The 17,248-nt window shown below is 28.2% G+C and overlaps 1 protein-coding gene across 9 annotated transcripts; it reads left to right on the top strand.

Moving 5' to 3' along the window:
- The first annotated feature begins 1,259 nt into the window (after positions 1 to 1,259).
- LOC18609366 (uncharacterized) lies at positions 1,260 to 14,521 on the top strand. 9 transcript variants are annotated; one of them, XR_016024843.1, is made up of 5 exons: positions 1,260 to 1,571; positions 4,390 to 4,718; positions 5,030 to 5,412; positions 12,753 to 12,833; positions 13,683 to 14,521. XR_016024843.1 is itself a non-coding variant. In XM_007044437.3 (4 exons), the coding sequence occupies exons 2-4, from the start codon at positions 4,596 to 4,598 to the stop codon at positions 13,702 to 13,704; spliced, it is 528 nt and encodes a 175-aa protein (XP_007044499.2). In that variant the 5' UTR covers positions 1,260 to 1,571; positions 4,390 to 4,595; the 3' UTR covers positions 13,705 to 14,521. The 9 variants fall into 9 exon arrangements, 4 of the variants coding, with proteins under 4 accessions (XP_007044499.2, XP_017970531.1, XP_088660219.1 ...); XR_016024844.1 differs by lacking the exons at positions 5,030 to 5,412; positions 12,753 to 12,833 and adding an exon at positions 10,472 to 10,555; XR_001926401.2 differs by lacking the exon at positions 5,030 to 5,412.
- Positions 14,522 to 17,248: the final 2,727 nt, after the last annotated feature.

Below are 17,248 nucleotides of genomic sequence, written 5' to 3' on the forward strand. Positions count from 1 at the left end.
AATATATATCATTGTATAATTATATATGTATTAGTTAATTATAATATACATATATCTAATTTATATGTAAGCATTAACACAACTTATAATAAATTTTATTTATATGATTACACTTAATAATTTTACAATAAAGTTCTTACCTCAGTTTTTATAATATATATTGTTTACAATTAGTTATTAATTATACAAACTTTGTAATTATATATAACATAATAACATCATGCTTTACATTGATCATATATTCATATTACGTAATTCTAATATTATTTTGAGTATGTCTTCCTTTGCGATTAGTTTCATATTATAATTTTAATAATTGAAATCATTGGTATTTATAAACATATAACTATATATATAAGTTATACAAAAATAATAATACTTGATGTACTAATATTAATTAATATAAATTATTAAGAAGAATGTTAGTAAACTATTTAATTAATAGTATACTTAAAATATATCAATTAGTTTGTTATATGTACATATACAAATCATAATCATAACAATTTAATATTAACTATATAAATATATTTATAAATATATATTAATATGAAATTACAGTTTATATATATATATTTTACCTGATATAACTTAATATTAATATTAATATATGATAGTAAATATTATATGTATTAATATGTTATAATTATTATAGTTATCTATACACTACCAAACATGGATGGCTGTGCTTTACTTAATCGAAAAGCCTTATAGAGAAAACAAGCACTTATCCAAATCACAAACAAAAAATTAAATACTTTAGTTTGGATAAAATAAAAATATTATATTTTAGTTTTTGTGTATAGTGTAATTGTATATTTTAAATGATATAAATGATATATTAATATTAATTAACATATGATATTAAGCATAAACTTTGGTGCAAAAAAAAAAAAAATATATATATATATATATATATAAATTCTTTATATGCAACCATGGGCCATGGTTATTTATGACTTTTATCTTAGACTAACACATGTGCAAATATATAATTAAGTAATGTACTTTCATCTTAGACTAATTAACACATATACTTATAAATAAATTTAAAATCAATATTTGTTTTATCAATTTTTGTATTAATCAATTTTCATGCATCTTAACTAAATTTAAAGCCATCAAAATTTTAATTATAAATTTACTTCAGTGGGCATTAAATATTCATTTTTTAAAAAATAATAAAAAATCCTTATCCAAAAAAAAAAAGAAATGCATCGAAAAGAACATAATAGGATTTTTTTAATCAGTGACTACAACATATCTTTTCCCTTCCCTTTTCTCTCTTTCCACCGATCTCACTTCCTTAGTCTTTTTCTACCTAATTTTTTTAGGGTTTTTTTCCTTCCAAAACTCGATCGATTCATTAAAGAAAAGAACTAGGTGACCACCTTCCTCTTTATTTTCCATCTTCTTCTAGATTCTTCTATTCTTTCCGAGGTTATTACGCCACTAGACAAATGACTCTCATCTTGTTCAGAAAATTAGAGGTTTTGGATTTCATTCCGTAACTAAGGTTCGCCATTTTGGAGGTTTTAAGGTTTTGAATTGATTGCAGTTGTCTTAAGAAGGTATATCCTTATCCATTTTGCACGTTCTATTTGCACGTGTGATGAATCAGTATCTAGTTTTATTTGGTTGGAAATTTTGCATATTGCTTTATTCAAAGCAATTAGTTTTATTACAACTGACTTCCCCCTTTCCTAATTTAATTTTTTAATATTTTGCACCATTTATGGAGTTAGTAGAGATCATGATTTTTTATTGTTAATCCCTGATGCTTGAGAGTTTCTGTTCTGTTCTGCTTCTTCTTTTTGCAATTCATCTTGGCTTCCGTCTTGTGTAATTCCCTGTTGATTCTGTTCCTTTTGTTGTTTTTCATTTGATTGGCGGTTGCTAAAACAGTTATGGTTGTGTTTGTGCGTGATTGTGGATTGTGATTGTGGATTGTGATTGTGATTGCTCTGCTCTGAGTGCTGTAATTAACTAGGAGCAGGAGCCGACTCCCCTATTTTCTGTCATGTTTGGTTTGACTCCTTGTTGGATCTCTGTCATGTCCCTATACAGAGATCTTTTTGTTCTTCCTCCCTATTAATAAATTTTTTCTAAATTTCAAAACAAAAAAATGGTCAATCTGGTAGAATATTTGCATGTGCTTGCAAACTAGTGTTGAATAAGCAGTTATTACACCAATAAGTTGATCAACAAAATTTGAGAACATATTTCTAATACTCAGTTTTCTGCCTATTTTTAATAAATCTTCTAATTGCACTTTATTAACTGGTTGAATGATAATTTAATTAAATTTGTAATTGAGCTGCTTCTCTACAATTCTAGACTATAGCAATTTTGGGTTGTTATGAGTGGAAAATTTTCCAGTCATATCTAAGCCGCACTTATTTAGGCGACTTACAATTTTATATAATTTTGAAGTCATTTTCCTGAGTGAGCTCATGCTTACTTTCATCTTGAGCCAATCATCCTATACTAACCTCTTCTTTTAGTAAAGATGACAACTTTCATTACACTGAGTTTGAAACAGTGAAATTAAACTTAATTTCATATTCCTAACAGAAAATGATAACTGTAAAGTTTTAAAACTGTTGAAGTATGGAATTTTTAACATAGTTTTGGACATAAACAAGGCATTTTGTGAATCCAATCGTTCATTCATTTGCCTAGCAAGTTAAACATTTGTACGTAACGCTACCAAGTTGTAGAAATTGGTAAGTGTTAGGCGTGAGGTCAACTTGGATGTAATTATCCTATAATCAAGGCTAGTTTGTTTGTTATGTAGAAATTGGTTTTTACATATTGATTTCCCCTTTTTCTAGTATCTGATTGCCCAAAAATAGGATCATTTGATAGTCAACGCAAAATAAATCTGAAAACATGAAAATTATCTTTCACTTTACAAAAAAAAGACACAAATCTTCAGACTAATCAAATACACAAAACAAACTTTCCCTCTAACTAGACTTGTATTTAATAAATAATTATTTTTATTTAATTTTATTTTATTTCAAGAATACATTTAGAAATATCAATATACAAATATTTTTAATATCTTGATAATAACTATTATTATATTTATATTTTCATTATAATAAAATAACCATACTCTTTTATTACTTTAATAATAAATGTTTCATATAAAATATTCCTATTTAATTAATAACATTTTAATAGTTAATAATAAATATCACTACTTACTATGGAGTATTAAATATTTGTTTGGAAAGCTATTTTGTGTACATTTCTTTTAGTAAAAATGAACATTTCCACACTCATCCATCTATTCTGTATCTTATGATTGGAATATTTGAATTTTCTACTACACCAATACCAGATAGAAAGCATATTAGATGGCCATTCCTAAATTGTCTGTTAGGTGGTTTCATATGGTGAATGTTATATGGCTATTAAATACTTTAGTTTATAGTAAAATGTAGTTGAATGGACTAAGTAGAAATAGTTCTTTTCATTCATTCTTCATTTTTTAACCTGCCTTATTTGCACTATGATTCTTTGTTTTCGTAAGCTTCATCTATAGGCCAATGTAGAAAAATTTATTTTCCTTGTATCAAAATTTATTAAGTTTAGTAATAAGAAATTTAACTTTTAGTTTTTGTATAAAAAATTATTGCTCTTGTAATAAATTAATTAAATCTTTTTGGCCAATTTCTTCTTTACTTTAAGTAGACTAGGCAATTATTATTAACTTTGAAATGATTTGCTAACACTAATAATATATTATTATCTGATACACCAATGGTAAAATTTTTATGTTGAAAGATATAGGTAGTCTTCTATATAGTCCACTATTTGAACAAAATAATGACTATACATATATATATATATATATGTTTGATTGTGCATTCAATAATCTTTGAACTGAAAATTACTACTTAAACAAAATTATGACTACACATAGATAGGTGCATGATATTTATAGTAGAGAAATATCAGTTGCATTTGTAAAGTTGGAATATGTTATTGATGTTTATGAAAGAAAATATTTGGAGGAAGTGAAGAGCAAGGAAGTAAAATCACATTCAGTTCAATTAAAAGTCTACATTTTTCATGAAAATAAGATTTGTGTTGTAATTTAAAAGTATTTTGTTAACATAAGATATTCATTTGATAATATCATTTTTATTATTACTCTATGAGTCACCCACTTTTGTGCTGTAGTTTTGAATGTTTAATTGTAATATATAATTTCTAAATTTAATTTATTCTTACTTATCTTGTTTCACCCTAAATCCCTAATAACGTCAGGGATTTAATGTTTAAGAAATTTGAGGTATATGTTTAATATTCAATTAAATTATAACTTCTTGCATTTAATTATGTATTAAATTTTTTATTTACTCTATTATTTTATAGTAGGAAAAATTTGTCTAGGCTTCAAATGAAGATCTTTTGGTTCAACGAATATGGAATAAAATTTGTTCTGATAGACTACAAGACATGCTTTCAGAAGAGAAGACACAAGTAAGGAAAGAAGCCAACACAAAAGACATCGTAGACTGCAAAGGCATGCCGAGGCAATGGATCACAAATGAAGCTTGGGATATCCTTATCAATGCGGTATGGGGTGGAGAAGAATGGAAAAACAAATTGGAACAAGGAGGAATCGTTTAACACAAAAAGCAAGAAGTATTACAAAGCACACTGGTGATTCAGTTCCATTCATTGTTCATGCAAAAAGGATGGTATGAATTAATATTTATTTGTTACACTTTACATACTATTACTTCCCATATTCTAATATGCTTTACATGTTATGTAAAATATATGCATTATGATTGAGTTTAATTGTAAATGATTGTAGGCAAATGAGATGAATCGAGATGTTAGCTTTGTGGCAGTATTCAATCGCACTCATAGACATTTAAGGGGTCATGGTGATTTCATAGACAATAAGTCTAAAACTATTAGTGCACTTAAAAATTGATTGATTTTTACTCCAAAGTTAATAAAATTATATATTAATTCTTTTCACTTTTTTTTTTTTAATTTGTAGGAAACATATATTGCTACATTATCACATAAGTACGGTGAAGATTCATCCTCACAACTAGAATTAGATTCGCATGCTTGGACTAAAGCAATTGGAGGGATGATAATTACACGCACTTATGTGTATGGGTTTGGTTCTCAGGGACCTGCTACAACTATACTAAATGATGCAGTAACATCTGAGTTAGTAGTTAACCTTTGCATTGGTTTTAACATTCGGTTAAAAGAAAAAGTGAAAAATCTATCAAATGACATGAGTCAGATGCGTGAGCAAATGACGCAACATTTTGGAGCCATGAATGAATTTATAGTAAGTATGAAAGCAATGATGATAAAGAGACGTTCAAGAAAAGGCCATGTGAGTTCTTCGAGTTTAGCTTCTGACAAGTAAGGCGACAGTTCATGATGATAGCTTATTTTTTAAATTTGACTTAGATATTTTTTTTAATATGGCATACAATAGCACAATGATTGCATTTGAATTAAATTTTTGTGTTTCTCAACGGATTTTGTGAAAAATAATATATCAAAATTTAGTTCTTTTTTGACGAATTTATGTATATTTTCAACAAAAATTTTATCAAAATTCTCTGACAGAGTTCTGATGAAAAGTATTTTCAATAACACTTTTAGAGACGGAATTTTCAACAAAAAATTTCATTGGAAATCCATTAGAAAAAAGCATTTTCAACGGAAACTTGACTATTTCCTATGAAATATTTCGTTGAAAAAAATTTGTTTTTTTTAAATGAAAATAAACTTCATTTTTCAAAAAGCATTATGTAATAAGTTTATTGGATCTTAAGTAAAGATGGCAATAGGTACTCTGTTACAAGGTATCCGTGGGTATCCGATTGATAACTCTATGATATAGAATTATTTGGGTTTAATTTTGACAGTAATTTGATTTAGTTCTTATAGTAATGCATAAAAATTAATATATATTATTTAATTATTTTAAATTAGTTAATTTAGGTGAGTCAATTTAATCTTAGTTAATTTTATATTTAATTTGATGTTAATATGGTTAAGGTAGGTTGTTCTTGATTTATTTACATTTTTGTAAGTGTTTGATGAAAGAAGAATTTTAGTGAAAGAAGGAGAGCAATTTTAAGGTGCAGACCTCCACTGCACATGTTTTGGTATTTCAATTATAACTCTCCTTACAGAGCTCCAAATGAGATGATTCTTAAACCATTAAAAAGCTAAGAAAAAACGCTATAACTTTTATGTTTATCACTTTGCCTAGTTTGGTATGGAAGGTGGTTAAAAATTTTATCGAAGTTGACACACTAAAGCAGTTCTAGAGCAATTATGATTTCTGTTCATTAATTGGGTAAGGTTGCGGCCCACATAGGTTGATGAGGAAATTTTGATTGGAATTGACTTCTTTCTTCATCAAACTTGGCCTAACTTCAAAACAACTTTTCGGAAGACTTTTAGGGGACTTTTAGGGGAGAGAATAAAATACCAGATTGACAACTGAGAGTCAAGGTATAAAGTCATTGAAGTTAAGAAAAATTTGAAGGATCCAAGGAGATTTGGAGATCAAGAATACAATTTTTTAGTTTTTCTATTTGTTTATTTTCTTATTTCTTGGTTTGATTTTTAATGTTTAAACTTTATTCAATAAGAATGTGTGATTTGATGAGGAATTAAATTGTTTATCTAAGATTATAATTGAACTCAATATATAGTCTGATTTATTTATCTTTCTTTTACTTATGTTTGATGGATTTAAGTTGTTTATTTTATTCTGTTCTTAATACTTTTAATTATCTGATCATCAATTAGATTGAATTAAAAATCTAAGTTAAACCTTGACAAAGGAAATTTAGGTAGACCTTGAATAAAATAATGTATGATCGAATGCACTTAGTTGATTAGGTAGTTTGAATTGCATATAGGGTAGACGTACACCTATAAGTCATACGTCACCAAGATTAGAGCACGAACTTAATGAATCTTTCTTCAATTTAATTTGTATAGATATATAATAAGTTAATTGAGTGAGGTATTGTTATGAGAAATTAGACAAAGGCTTGTAAATAATTAAAGACTTTAGGTTAACAACTTAATTCATTAAACTGAGTTAATAGAGAGAAACAATAATAAAAAAAATTATTGAGAGACATCATAATCTTAAGTCTGGTAGTTAAGTGAGTTTTATAAAACAAATTTACTATTTAATTTTAATTTCAGTTTATTAGTTTTAATTTTACTTTTTAATAATTTTAAATTTAATTATTTGGATAAGTTTAAGATGTTACAATTTTAGTAGTTAATAATAAAAAGTAATTTAATTCTCTATGGGATCGACACTCTGTTTATTACTATATTTTCTTTGCGATACGTATACTTGCATGGGTAAAAAATTAAACAACACCGATGTAGTTATATAGGGTTAGGATACCTTATAATCGGGTTCGGGTAGGATTTGGATAGTAATTTCACTTCTCGTATCGTGTTCGGGTATCACCCCTTGGTTACCCAATACACGAACTCAATTATGTTCTTTCTTTTAATATCATGTAATTAAACACAAACCTATATTGTTAATTAAATTAATTCATAAAACTATGATTATTAATTAACTTGTAATACCTTTTAATACATATACTCTATATATTGTGTTAATTTATAAAAAATATAATTACTATTATATATATACTTTTAGTGTATATACTTTAAGTACAAATATATTTACTTTCTATATTGTATTAATGTTACAAAATTTATAACTTATAAAATGATTAATTATACTGTATATATCTTTGCTTATATAAACTTCAAAAATATATACCTAAAGAGAAGTTGTGAAATTAGAATAGTTTTAGAATTTTTTTATTTTTTATGGGATTAAACTTGTAATGTTGTTTAAGTTGTTGTTTAGATATTTTTTTTAGTTATTTAAGTTGATATTTGAGTTATTTGTTTTGCTTATTTAAATTTAATTTTTATTATTTGTGTGCTTTTATAAATTTAATTATTATTGAATTATATGACATATGGATGAAATTATTATTGTATACGGATTCAGGTTTGAATAATTGAGTACCCATAAAGAACATTTTAATAATTTTTTTACATAATCGGGCTTTTAAGCGGGTTTGGGTAATTATCGGGTAGTGTGTATGTATTAGAGTTCGGGTAATTATTGAGTAGTGTGTATGTATTAGGGTTCAGGTTAGGGTAGTAAATTTAAAAAATATTTAGGTAATTTTAGGGTTCGGGTAATTCCTTTATTAATCAAGTTGAGTTTGGATACCTTAAAATTAGCGGATACCCTACTCGTTGACATCCTTAATCCTAGAGAGTTCTTGTCTACAAATCTTTATAGTAGGCAACAACTTTTTAAAGAAAGTGTGCTACAACACACCTCAAGCCTTTTGATTCCCTTTTTCATACTACTTTTCAAACAATTTTAAAGAGTAGTTCTAAATGGAGCCTAATCTAAATTTGAGATTTCAAATCATGAGTCAAGAATTCATCAAACTTGACTGATTTGATGGAACCAATTTCAACCACTAGAGAGATAAGATGGTGTTTTTGCTCACAGTCTTGAAGATTTATTATGTTTTGAATCTAAGTCATATTGCTCTTCCAGAAGCAATTGATGAAGATTCTAATGCACGGAAGCCAGAGAAAAAAACGTGAAGAATATGAATTGATATGCTGTGGACATATCCTAAATACTTTGACAGATCGTCTATATGACCTCTATTCCAATTTGAAGACTCCAAAGAAAATTTAGACAACCTTGGAGACAACCTACAAGAATGAAAAACGAAGTAATGACAGTTTTATCTTTAAAATATTTTGAGGTTAAGATAAGTGATAATCTACCTATCATGGATCAAGTACATGAATTACAATTTCAATTTCAAAATCAAAAGACCTCGAGGTTAAAGTTCCTGATGCGTTACAAATAAGTGCAATTCTTTTTAAACTGGTTCAATGTTGTAAAAATTATAGAAAGAAGGTTCTGCATTCTATGGATTCTTTATCATTAGAACAATTCATGACTCAGATGCAAATAGAACATGAAACACATGCATGTGATGCACTATGTAAAGCCTAACTTTATAAAATATTTGTCATGACATACATGTGATGGATAACATGTTTGCATGCTAGAAGAGTCTCGAAAAATTTACAAAAGTTAATATTGTACCTAAAGATACAACAAAGTTGATTTAAGCCTCAAACTATATCAAATAGAGGTTTTAAGGTGAAATTGAAAATTTTAAAGTCTAGGAATGATTTAAAATGGTGATTTGGAGTTCGAGGATCAATTTGGAGTCAAATCGAAAATTTTACTATTTAGGGGCAAAATGGTAATTTTGCCACTTGAGAACAAAATGAAAATTTTTTTGAAATATTTTGATCATATTTGACTTATTGGAGTATGATTTGAGGTTGAGAAGTGAAAATTTTAATCTCGGTATTTTTCGAAGTATAGAGGTAAAATGGTAATTTTGTCACTCTAGTGGCAAAATTGTAATTTTACACCACTAACACTTGTCATGCTCATAGAATTCATTCATTGACTTTTTATGTTATGGATAAGTGAGAAAATATATGTGATGGAGATAAAAAGTTTAAATTTTTAAAGTTTTAAAAATGGATCAATAAAAAAATGACAAGTGTCAAGCTTAGAATATTTTATTATTTAGCTTAAAAATCAGCATAAATCAGCCTATTATCTCTCCAAATATTCGGCCAAGTAAGGAAAAGAAGGAGACAAAGGAAGAACAAACCCTAGGTGGAGAATTTCAAGAGAAAAAGTGTAGAAAATCAAGGAAAACAAGTTAAAAAGGTAGGATTTTTCAATTTAAACTTGAAATCTATTTTCCTTAAGCATTTCTCCTTATTTTTCATGGTTAAATTATATGCTTTCATGATGAATTCATGGCTGATCAAAATGGGTATGGAGAGAGAAAGATGTAGGATTAAATTGATTTTAAGATATATTAGTGTTTTTAGTTAGTTTAACATATTTAGAAGCAAAACAACAAGAAAAGAATCCATTTTCCCTATGAATCTTCATTGGCCGAATCTTCCTTGATGTGTGTGGGTGATGGATTGTTATTATTTCAAGAGAAATGGCTTAGAAAATGATGAATAATGGTGAGAAAAATTAAGTAGGAAAAATCATGGTGTTAGTGCAATTTTTTCACGAAGAAATGGGAGGATTTTGATGCTGAAATTGATGTTATTTGAATAATGTTTGGTGAATTGAGGTATTAGAAAAGAAATAAAGTAATTTGGGATTAAATTAGACGCGTTAGTAATTAATCGGGTGATAAGACAAATTTGACCGGTATCGAAATTTAGATGGTTACTCGTGCATTTTACATTTCATATCATGCATTAGTAGTTTAAATTAGTTTAATTTCGACTTAGTACCAAGGTAGTGAGTTTTTCGATTTTGTATTGTGTCAAGGTGGTGAATTATTCGATAAAGGCAAAGAAATTGCACCCGAAGACCAGTAGTCTGAGTACTTTAGAAATCTGCACTCTAGACATTGTGAGTAAACTTACTGTCATTTTAATTATCTAGGGTGATTTTTAGATGATTTCATGAATTCTATGAAAAAAGGGATTTAAAAAGGTAAATTTTCATGTTTTATGAATAAATGTGTTTTAATAAAATTAATTTATAAATTGTTTTGAAATTAATAATGATGTTGAAAAATAGAGTACACGGAGACTGTTAATTGTTGCAATTCGATTATTTAAATTGATTGGCTTATGATAAATCGGCATGATTGGTTGGTTGGCAATTGTATTAAAATACGAATTGTTTGGTTGCCTTGAAAGGCTGCGAATTATAAAAATTGTCATATCATGTTATTGAATTTTATTATATGGTGGATTATATATTAATTAATCACTGCAGTAGGTGGTTTCTGTTGATCAACTTTTTAGAGGGGTACGGTAAGCCCCATTATATTTTTACCTCGATCGGAGAGGTGCATAGGGTATCTCCTAGGGTAAAGTTTATGGTTCACTTCACGCTAAACCACCACGTGAGGGAGAACTCAAGCAACGCCAAGGAATGACTGTGCTTTTAAATGAAAAAAAATATATGTTTTATGCGAAATGTGAATTTTTAACAGCCTTAGCGGTCTCGGTAGGATGCCTCGGTCAAGGTATCCTCGAGGATGGATTGTCAAACCCTGTTCTATAAAATAATTACGACGTCATTTACATGCTCAATAGAATGTTTGCATGTTTAGGAAGTTCGAGGAATTGTTAAAAGATGATATTGCCCCTAATGGTACCATTAAGTCGATTAAGCCTCGAACTAGTTCAAATAGGAATTTTAAGATGAAATTAAGAGTTTCACAGTTCAGGAATAACTCAAAATGGTAATTTGGAGTTCAAGGATCAATTTGGAGTTAAATCAAAATTTTCACTATCCAAGGGCAAAATGGTCATTTGTCACTTGGGGACAAAATGAGAATTTTGAGAAACGATTTTTTTGGCCCCATTTAACTTATTGGAGTATGATTTGAGTATTGAAGTATAATTTGAGGGTTTGGCAGTGAAAAAGTTTAATTTCAGTGATTTCTGGAGTATAAGGGCAAAATCGTAATTTTTCCACTCGCGGATAAAATTTGAGATTTTGAGAAAATTTAGATCACATTTGACAAATTGGAGAATGGTATGAATATAAGGGATGAAAAATATGTCTATGGGCAATTTTTCAGTTTTTGGGGTAAAAATGTAATTTTGCCACTCCGGGGGCAAAACAGTAATTTTGCACCCCCAGAGTATTTTTCCAGCACAAGTTCTTCACCCATCATCATTTTTGACCCTTGAATAATGTGTGGTGGAGAGAGAAAGCTTAATAGTTAAGAAATGACACATGGACCAATAATAAGGTGACATGTGTCAAGTTTATATTTATTAATTATTTAACTTTAAAATAAATATAAAATCAGCCAATTCTCTTTCATATGGCCGGCCAAATAAAGAAAAAGGAAGAACAAAAGGAGGAAAGGAAAAAACAAGAAACCTAGGTGGGAAAATTAAAGGAAAATTGGTGGATTTCAAGGAATCAAGCAATCAAAGGTAAAATTTTTTGATTTTGACTTGTGATCTACCTTTCCCATGCATTTCTCCTTATTTTTCATGGTTAGATTTCATGTTTTCATGGTGAATTCATGGCTGCCCAAATGGGTATGGAGAGAGAATGAAGTTAGATTAATTTGATTTTAAGTTATGTTAGTGTTTTTAGTTAGTTTAGCATATTTAGAAACAAAACAACAAGAAAAGAATTCGTTTTCCTCCATTACCATTATTGACCAAATTTTCTAGGGGAATATTGGCTGCTGATCTTAATGTTTATTTGAGAAATTATGATTAATAATGATGAATTATGAGCCTAGAAAAATAATGAGAATTTTCAGAGTAAAAATACAAATTTTTACCCACTAGGTGTATTTTCGTAATTTGTTATAGAGACTAATAATTTGCACCACACTGAGGAATATTAAGTCAATTTGGGTGCAATTGAGGTATAAAAACTGAAAAAAATTAATTTGGAGTTTAAACGAACGCGTATATCGATTTATCGGGTAAAAGATCGAAATAGGTTAACATCTCGTTTAGGCAAAATTTAGACATTTTGCACTTCATATCATGCATTAGTAGTATAAATTAGTTTATTTTGGTTTAGTACCAAAGTAGTAAACCTCTTAATTGTGCAATTTGTCAAGGTGGCGAATCCTCTGACAAGGGCAAAGAAATCGCACCCGAGGAGTAATAGTTGGAGTACCTGAATTTAGTTTTCGAAAACTGTGAGTAAACTTATTATCGTCTTAATTATCTAGAGTAGTTTTATACAATTGTGTGATTTTATGAAAAATGAGTTTAAATAGTAAATTGCTATGTTTTAAGAGAAATTGTGATTTTATAAAATGATTTTATAAATTTTCTAGAAATTCGAATACTGGTTTTGAAAATAGAGTAATTGAAGACTGCTTGCTTGTGTTGTAAATTTATGGTTTTAAATTGAATGGCTTATGACAATAAATGAGCATGAATGACTAAACTGATTTTGGTGTTAGAATTATTTGTACTGTGTATTTAGCCTTGAGAGGCTAGGTTGCGATAAATTGTCATGTTATGCAGAAAAAGATTTTATAAATTAGGTGGTAGATAAAAAATTAGCTACTGCAGTGGTGGGGGGTTTCGTGGGTCAGCCTATTAGAGGGACACAGTAAACTCTTTTATATTTTCACCTCGGTCGTAGAGACTCGTAGGGTATCTCCTAAGGTGGGCTTTTTGAGTGCACTTCATGTGGACCACCGCGTGAGAGTGAGACTCAGCTAACGCCAAGGAACGGTTATGTTTCAAAATAAAAATATGATTTATGCGAAATATGAATTTTTAACAGCCTTGGCGGACTCGGTTGGATACCCCTGGTCCAAGTGTTCCTGAGTACAGGATTTGGCATGAGCCAAGTTTTGAGTAATTCACGAGCCATATTGATTATTTGATTGAAATGAGTATTCGTGATGTGAAAAATTTGTTGAAGTTAATTATTTTTAATTGTCTCCATTTACTCGCCTTTAGATAGTTTAGATGGTGTCTGTTTACTCACTGGGATTTTATAATCTCACAACCCTTAATTCTCCATATTTCAGGTTCGGGATAGCCGGTAGATAGCCGATTGCATCAAGAACTTCAGTTAGCCTTGCATTGTCAAAATTATAAGTTCACAGACTCGCATCTTATTGGTTAGTTGGGAGCCCACATGTCATTGTAAAAGTAATTTTATACTTTAGTTATCTGATTTAAAATATGTATGAACACATTTAGCTTTTACACCATATTTTTGGCGAGTTTCGATATTATCAAAGAAAAATGACGAAAATACCCTTGTGAGTCAAAAAATAATATTTTATTGTTTTGATTTGGAAACGACTTATGATTTCTTGAAATGCAAGATTTAATAACTATCGCTCACCGGGGAGATGCGGAAGCTGATGCTAAGCCTTGCGAGGTTTCGATCGGCATTCGGGGTAATGAACGCCTATCGGAATGTCGTGGCCGTTGTCACGGGCTTGATGGGAGTTCCGAGTCGTGACATGAATTTATGGCACAAGCCTAGTTTTTATGAGATTCATAAGCCTCTTTACGTATTTTGAATGAAATGTATTCTAATGTTGTGACCCAGTTTACGATGATTTACTTTATCGTCTTCATGTACTCAACTTTAGCTGTTTATGATGATGTCTGTTTACTCACTGAGATTTTATAATCTCACTACCCTCATTTCCATCCATTTCAGGCTTAAATTAGACTGTAGATAGTTGATCTTATAGAGGACTACTTTGAGATTTGCATTCTCTAAACCGTAGGGTCATAGTTCTCTTTACTTTTGGTTATTCGGGGGCCCACTGGTTATTGTAAACTAAATTAAATACTCTGGCTTATTGTATTACGGTATGTATGAATTTATTTTGCTTTTACACTACAAAAATTATCTACGTATAATTCTAAAAATATTATTTAATAAGAAAATCGAATATTTTATTTAATATTTGTTTTGTTTTCTTATTATATCTAAATAATCATAATTTCATTTTAAATGGAGGTTTTAGACTTTTAAACTTATTTTTAATCATGAATTATGTGTTTTGTTCTTGTATTCTATATTTTAGCTAGTTTCGAAATTTTTGAAAAAAAAATGACCAAAATACCCCTGTGAAAAGAAAATTATTATTTTATTTATTTTAAGTTGGAAACAATTTAAAATTTTTTAGAACATGATATTTGGCAACGGTTGCTCATAGGGAAAATGGGAAACTGATATTAAGCCTTGCGGGATTTCGGTTGACATTTCGGGTAATGAGTGTCTATCAGGGACATCGCGGTGATTGTCACGGGCTCGAGGGGAGTACTGGGTCGTGACACACTATTTTAGCCTTCTGATTCTAATGTGAATCAAAATTTCAATAATTTTGAAAAGAATCAGAACTTTAACAATTATATGAAATCCAAGTCATTTGCATTGAAAGTTTCAAGTAGGGTTGTTAATGAGTAAGGTAGCCGTTAATTTCAAGGTATCTGAACCCTAACCCTATAAACTATCAAATACCTCAATCTTATTAACTACCCAAATAATTTTGAAAGTTACTACCTTAAACTTAACCCTAATACATTCTCATTACCCTATAATTACTCTAACTCGTTAAAAAGCTTGATTAAAATAAAAAAATATTAAAATGTTCATGGGTACCAATAATGGAGGACCAACAATGAAGCGGTAATAATGGAGGATCGGAGTGGCTAGCTAGGGGAAGAAAAGAAGAAGGAAGGAAAGAAGAAGAAGAAATAAAAGAAGAACTGCCACTTAGTAATGAGGAAGAAATCAAGACAAGAAGAAGGAAGAAGAGGTTGGCTAAGGGAAGAAAATAAGAAGGAGCAATTGGCTAGGGGAAGAAAAGAAAGAAAAAGGAGCAGTTGATTGGGGGGAAGAAGAAGGAGCGGTTGGTTAGGGGAAGAAAAGAAGAGAAGAAAGCAAGAAAAGAAATGAGTGGCTAGGATTTTTACCCTTAATATATTATTATAATTATTAAATTATAAAAATCAATATTATTTTAGTGTTTAGTAATTATTAATTTATATAATAGTAATTATATTTTTTATAAATAAACATAATATATAACAGAAAGTATATGTATTAAAAGAAATTACAAGTTATATACTATAAAGCGTATATATATATTATAATTAAAAATTTTATAAGTTACAATTTTTATAATGTTAACATGAAATAAAAAGTAAATATATTTATATTTAAAGTATATATATATATATTACAAGTATTTTAGTGTATATATAAAATAATAATTATATTTCTTATAAATGAACCCAATATATATAAAGTAAATATATTAAAAGACATTACAAGCTAATTAATAATCATAGTTTCATGAATTAATTTAATTAATTATATGGGTTTGTCCTTAATTACATCAAATTAAAAAAAATAATTAAGTTTCAAAACTATTCTAATCTCACAACTTCTCTGAAAGTTTGTATATTATAAGTTTATATAAACAAATGTGTATATATTATAATTAATAATTTTACAAGTTATAATTTTTGTAATGTTAAATTCAAATAGAAAGTAAATATATGTATATTTAAAATATATATACACTAATAGTATTAGTATATATATAATATAGTAATTATCTTTCTTATAAATGAACCCAATATATATAATGTATACATTTTAAAAAACATTACAAGTTAATTAATAATCATAGTTTTATGAATTAATTTAATTAATTATATGGATTTGTCTTTAATTACATGAAATTAAAAAAAACAGTTAGATTTCAAAACTATTTTAATCTCAAAGACTCTAAGTATATATATTATAAGTTATAAGTTTTGTAATGTTAACACAAAATAAAAAGTAAATACAATTATGTTAAAAGTATATATGCAATAGTAATTATATTCTTTTGTGATATGATATGATATTCATATTATTTAAACATAATTAATAATCTAATAATTTTTTAATTTAAATATACTAATGTCATCACATTAATAATTTAAGTAACCATACTTTTTAATATATTTGTCAACATTTAATAAAAGAAATTATTTGTCAAAATGGTAAAGGTTTTGATTGTTTTCTCTTTTTATATGGTTCAAATCTAAACACCAGCAAAAGTGAATATTTTTAATTTAATTATTTAAATAATAAAATATATATAAACAGATATTAGAATCGGGTTCGAGGTAGGTATCCGCGGAACTTGAATATTAACGTAATCAGGTTTGGGTAGAGGGTATCTAAGGGGTGGTACCCAAATCCAATACGAGTAGTGAAATCACTACCCGAACCTGTCTTAAACTCAGTTATAAGGTACCTTAACCTGATATAACCAAGTTAGGTACCCCACGAGTACCCAATAATAGGATACCTATTGCCATCCCTAGTTTCAAGATAGGCCTTTAAGAATAAAGATAAGAAAAATATAAATTGTTTCTTGTGTGAAAAGAATTTTGGTTTTAGAAATCCTAAAAAAGCAAACATAGTAGAAGAGGCGATCAAGGAATTGGTTGCTATGGTTTCTACAAATGAATATTAGAATGGTAATAGAATTGAATATGACTATTGGTTCCAATAAAGTAAAGATTGGTGGTTGGATTCTGGTGTTACAATTTATGTATACAATAACAGAAA

Source organism: Theobroma cacao, chromosome 2, assembly GCF_053813885.1.
Source record: "Theobroma cacao isolate CCN51 chromosome 2, ASM5381388v1, whole genome shotgun sequence".
Taxonomy (NCBI): domain Eukaryota; kingdom Viridiplantae; phylum Streptophyta; class Magnoliopsida; order Malvales; family Malvaceae; genus Theobroma; species Theobroma cacao.